Here is a 5,539-nt window from a genome sequence, read left to right as displayed (position 1 = left end):
ATGCATCATACTAAAAATAATAATAAGTATACGATGAATTCTCGCGAAAGGAACACAACACATGCCCGAAGTAGAACCTTCACATTATGTAATGAAAAACATAACATTTATGTACATTTCCTTTTTAATTAACTTGTGAATTTAGATCCTCGATTGTGACTATGGTTTTGATCGATCAATGACTACAGTGCTATGCCGGCAAGACACCTAGATTTCTCTCCGACACCACATTTCCCCTTTTCCTTTAATTTGGTAGGGGATCCGAGATGATTTTCGGCCGCACACTACACGTCTGATTTGGTTGGGGAGCTGGGATGTCTCCCAGCCGCACACTACATGCCTAATTTTGGCAAGTGAGCCAGGGAATCCCCCGACCGACATTGCACGCATAAGTCACAACCAACTCAGCTCATTCATTAACTTTACATTTAATTTAACCTTTTCACATTTAACTTTTCACCTTTTCACCTTTTCATATTTTCATCTTTTCATAATTTATACTTCGGGACTAAAACAAGAATAATTTGAAGTCAACTCACGCGAAGGATAAACGCATTGAATGAATGAAATAACACGATCCAAAAAGATAATATAAATTTTGAATTAATGGATGAATGATGTGTAAGTGTCCACCCTTAGGCTTAAGGACCTTTCTAGCATCACTTAGACTTATACCCAATAAGGGTCAACCCGGGCGTTTGGCCTGTACGGCCCATAACCTAGCCCATTCGTATCCAAAAGATATTTCGTTCGAACCGACACCTCAAACACATCTTATATCACTCTTAGGATCAGTATTTACCCTTTTATGACAAACTGAACATCCCAATCAAATTGGTTTCCCAGACAACCCCTAACTTTTTCCGAAAAATCTGCTCATGACACTTCACCTTAAACCAATCCCTTTCCTACCCGATTCTTATCCGAAATAAGCCCAAATTGAAAGAACATGACCCTAACATCACACGCCATCAGAGAATTCAGGGTAGCCCCTGTCCAAACCTCAAGAAGGTCACGACCAGATCCCATTTCCTAGAGACGAGCCGCATAGACTAGAAAATTCTGTTGTGGCTCTCCTATTGCTAAGGCATCTCAAACCCCTTCCTCATGGCCTACCAGACCAAGAATTTATACAAACTCCCTCTAAGACTTCCTAAATGACCAGCAAGAGCCCTTGAGCTAGTCACTTTCCCGGTGCTAGGTCAAGTAAAATGTTTGACCCTATACGATCACCCGACACCCACAAACACTATAAACCAACACCCCATCCAAAATCCACCAAGTCCAGCCCCTACTGCTCATCTAACACACTTCCGAGATGACATTTACATCCTAATATCACCTCTTGGGAAGCCTCTTAACCCCGTAATCTATTTCATCAAATTTTTTATTTCAAACGCCCCAAACTCAAGCCAAATTTTCATCTTTTCAATACATATACATTAAAGGTCTAGCATATCACAATATATAACATATAACCACCCATATACATTATATTGGATCAAAAATTGCCATGTGCAAATCTGATTTTTCATCCTATACATCCAAATTTCCATTGAAATGCAAGAATCCCATCCAAATAGATTCATAAAAACATGCTAGCAATGAAAGATGAACAAAATCAACTTCAAGCCCCCAACCAACTGAGTTTTGAACCCATACACCCCATACGCACAAAATAATTTTCATAAAATTCGAAATCGAAGAGGAAAAACCAAGAAAAACATATATTCTATGCTTTGGTTTAAAAATGAGTCAAAACTTGCCTAGTCTTAACAAAACCAAGAAGAAAAGGGAACGGCCAAGGGGAGGGCTTCGACGAGCAACTGGGATTATCCTCCTATGGTGGTCCTCGGGGCGGCACGGCGGCGGTTGGTGGCTGGTATGGGCAGCCGAAGTGGAGGGGAAGAAGAATGGTGGTGCCCGAAGTGATGGGAGAAGAAAATGTAGAGTGTCGTGAGGATTTCCTGGAGAGGGAGTGAAGAGGGGGCCAAGTGACTTAAAATTCTAGGGTTGATGTGTTATGTGATATTTTAAGTGTAGTGTATGTATAAATAGGTGGTGTGAGTGTTGGGTGAGTGTAAAAGTGTTTTTACACTTATAAAAGTGCTACTTTCACTATTACAACTTTAGGCTTAGAATTTTTGCACTCATTTTAAATTTTTAAGTTTAAAATCCCTAATTTAAAAATTAATAATAGAATTTCACTAGTACGGGTCCAAAAAGGCTAATTTTAAGAAATATCGGAAATTACGCGCAAGAATGCACTTACGCGATTTTTGTCACCCGAAAATTTAAAAAATAAAATTTTCTTTTTATTTTCTTTAACTCTCAAGAATTTTTAGGTCATACAAAATTAGAATAAGAGGTTTATCCACCGTGTCCACCTTTATCGCGTGTCGGGGCCGAAGGTCACTAAATTCAAGTATCTCAAGATTAGTTAACTTAAATAAACATTTGAAAATTTTTAAACACTAATTTAGAAATTAAAATCAATACTTTAAATATTTTGATGTCACAACAATAAGTAAAATATTTAAATAATAAACAGAACGATTAAAATAATTGAAATAAACTAAATTATTGTTTAAAATTCATTTAAATAAAATACACATGCGGTGTGAAAACCTTTAAAACGACTGGAACAATTAAAAGTATTTAAATAAATAAGCTAGACATTTAAAATGATTTAAAATAACTAATCGCTAAACATAATTTATTTAAAATAAATAAGTTGAACAATAAATATTTAAATAAATAAGCTAAGCAGTTAAAATCATTTAAATAATTGTCAAATAACTCAAGTCATTTTAAATAAATAAGTGAAGAAGTTAAGATCATTTAAATGAATAAACTAAATAATTAAAGTAATTTAATTAGGCAAGCTTAAACCTTTAAAATATTTAAAACAATTAAGTTGCACAATAAAAATCATTTTGACAAATAAACTTAAACAATTAAAAGCATTAATTAAATATTTAGTACAGTAAAAATCATTTGAATAAATAATTAATATTTTATTAACAAATAATTCAGATAAAGCATTTTAAACCGATTAAACTTAAAAATAATAATCATAATATTTATTTAATTTAATGCATACGATTTAGTAGATTGGATTTTAGGTGCTACAATAAAAGTGGAATCTTTTCAAGTAAATTATACAAGGGTTTAGTGATCTTAGAAAAATCTTTTATAAATCTAAGATAAAACCCCGCATGGCCTAAAAAACTCCGAATGTTCTTGATATTTTTTGGTGGTGGAAGCTTCTCAATCGCAACAACTTTGGCTCTATCCACCTCTAATCCATGTGACGACACTTTATTTCCAAGGACAATTCCTTCTTGGACCATGAAGTGAAACTTTTCCCAGTTAAGAACCAAATTCTTCTCTTGACATCTCTGCAACACAAGGGAAAGATAATGCAAGAAATGATCAAAAGAAGATCCAAATACCGAAAAATCATCCATGAAAATTTCCATGATGTCCTCCACCATATCCGCAAAAGTAGCCATTACACCGCTGGAAAGTAGCCGGTGCATTGCGAAAACCAAAAGGCATTCGCCTGAACGCAAAGGTGACATAAGGACATGTGAAAGTGGTATTCTCCTGATCTTCTGGCGCTATAGCAATCTGATTTAACCTGAATATCCATCTAAGAAGCAATAATAAACCAGCTAGCCTGTCAAGCATTTGATCAATCAAAGAAAGTGGAAAATGATCCTTACGAGTAGCCTTATTCAATTTCCTATAATCTACACAAATTCGCCAACTAGTTACTATGCGTGTGGAAATTAATTCATTCTTTTCATTTTTTACCATAGTAATCTCACCTTTCTTAGGCACTACTTGAACTGGGGAAACCCAACTACTATCAGAAATAGCATAAATCACACCAGCATTCAACAATTTCAAAACTTCATTTTTTACTACCTCCTTCATGGCCGGATTCAACCGCCTTTGATGATCCACATAAGGAATGTAAGACTCCTCCATCAAATTTTTATGCATGCATATAGTGGGACTAATACCTTTGATATCCAAAATCGACCATCTTAAGTAGTTTTAAAATTTCTCAACACTCTCAGTAATTTATCATTTTCAACCTCAGAAATATGAGAAGAAATAATTACCGGACAAGTCGAATTCTCACCAAGGAATACATAACATAAGTGTGCAGGTAATTCTTTGAGATTATGATTTTCGACGGTTACCTTTGTTGCACTATTTTCCAACTCCTCTGGTTCTTTAGAATTCACCCTTTTTTCTGTTGGAGCACCATCAAGAAAGCCTCTTGTTCACAAAGTTCCCAATCCTTTTCTTTATCAACTTTCTCATCCGCAACCAAGCATCTCTCCAACGAGACATTAATTCCTGCACATGTAAAAGGATTATAAGAATCAATAACTTCAATGCTTACAAGTTCTTACCTCGCTTGGTCCTCTCATGGCATGATAGATGTTGAAGATTACAGCTTCGCCACCAACTCTAAGATTGAGCTCTCCTTTATGGACATCAATTAATTCTCTTGCAGTAGCCAAAAAGGGCCTCCCAAAAATCAAAGGAGCTTCTTCATCCTCATCCATGCCTAATATCACAAAATCCGCTGGAAATATAAACTTATCAAATTTCACCAAAACAACTTCTACAATTCCCCGTGGATATGTGATACTTCGGTTAGCCAGCTGCAACGTGATGTGGTCGTTTTTACTTCACCAAGCTCCAAAGTCCTGTAAATAGAAAAATGCATTAAATTTATACTTGCGCCTAAATCACATAAAGCTCTATTTACCTTAGCACCACCAATAAAACAAGGGATAGTAAAAATCCCTGGATCCTTAAGCTTTTGTGACAATTTCTTCTATAGGATAGCGATGCACTCTTCAGTTAAATTCACCACCTCATTCTCTTGCAACCTTATCTTCTTGGACATCACATCCTTTATAAACTTGGCATAATTTGACATCTGTTCTGAAACATCTGCAAAAATAATGTTGATATGTATCATTTTGAAGATGTCTAGAAACTTGGAGAACTGCTCATCTAGTGCCTTCTTCTTGAACCTTTGTGGGTACGGAAGTTGTGGCTTGTACATCGGCTTTGGTTCAGGTTCATCCTTTTTCTCCTCAACAAGTATTTCCTCAACCATTGGATTCTCGGCTTCCTTAGCTTTTTCATGCCCTTCTTCTCTTCCTTCAGCCCCTATTTTATTTCCGCTCCTCAATTCTACAGCCTTGCATTGCTCTCCGGGTTCACCTCTGTATTATTAGGAAATTGGCCTCTATTCTGATCCTTCAAAGCATTTGCTAATTGCCCAATCTGAGTTTCCATGGATTTCATCATGGCACCCAAACTACACATGTGCGTCTCCATGCTATCAATTCGAGTCTCAGTTCTTGACATTCGTTTGCCAGATTCAATAACAAAAATAGATACCACATCCTCCAATGACAGCTTCCCCTCACCCTTGTTTGTATTGAACCTCGGAGGAGGATTCAACACATTTTTATTGTTGGCATAAGAAAAATTTTCATGGTTA

At 36.0% G+C, this 5,539-nt stretch overlaps 1 protein-coding gene across 1 annotated transcript; it reads right to left on the bottom strand.

Moving 5' to 3' along the window:
* Nucleotides 1-4,281: 4,281 nt before the first annotated feature.
* LOC140862741 (uncharacterized) lies at nt 4,282-5,149 on the bottom strand. Its single transcript, XM_073265778.1, has 3 exons — nt 4,901-5,149; nt 4,431-4,685; nt 4,282-4,374 (listed from the first exon to the last, which is right to left on the bottom strand). The coding sequence occupies exons 1-3, from the start codon at nt 5,147-5,149 to the stop codon at nt 4,282-4,284; spliced, it is 597 nt and encodes a 198-aa protein (XP_073121879.1).
* Nucleotides 5,150-5,539: the final 390 nt, after the last annotated feature.

Source organism: Henckelia pumila, chromosome 4 (genome assembly GCF_033568475.1).
Source record: "Henckelia pumila isolate YLH828 chromosome 4, ASM3356847v2, whole genome shotgun sequence".
NCBI lineage: Eukaryota > Viridiplantae > Streptophyta > Magnoliopsida > Lamiales > Gesneriaceae > Henckelia > Henckelia pumila.
This window is presented reverse-complemented; position numbering and strand designations above follow the sequence as displayed.

Excerpts from the sequence above, each read along its gene's own strand:
- LOC140862741 (XM_073265778.1), bottom strand. The coding sequence starts at position 5,149 with ATGGTTGAGGAAATACTTGTTGAGGAGAAAAAGGATGAACCTGAACCA. Across the intron at positions 4,686-4,900 it reads TAAGGTTGCAAGAGAATGAG|CTGGCTAACCGAAGTATCAC; the intron begins GTGGTGAATTTA and ends ATCACGTTGCAG. Across the intron at positions 4,375-4,430 it reads CCATGAGAGGACCAAGCGAG|GAATTAATGTCTCGTTGGAG; the intron begins GTAAGAACTTGT and ends TTACATGTGCAG.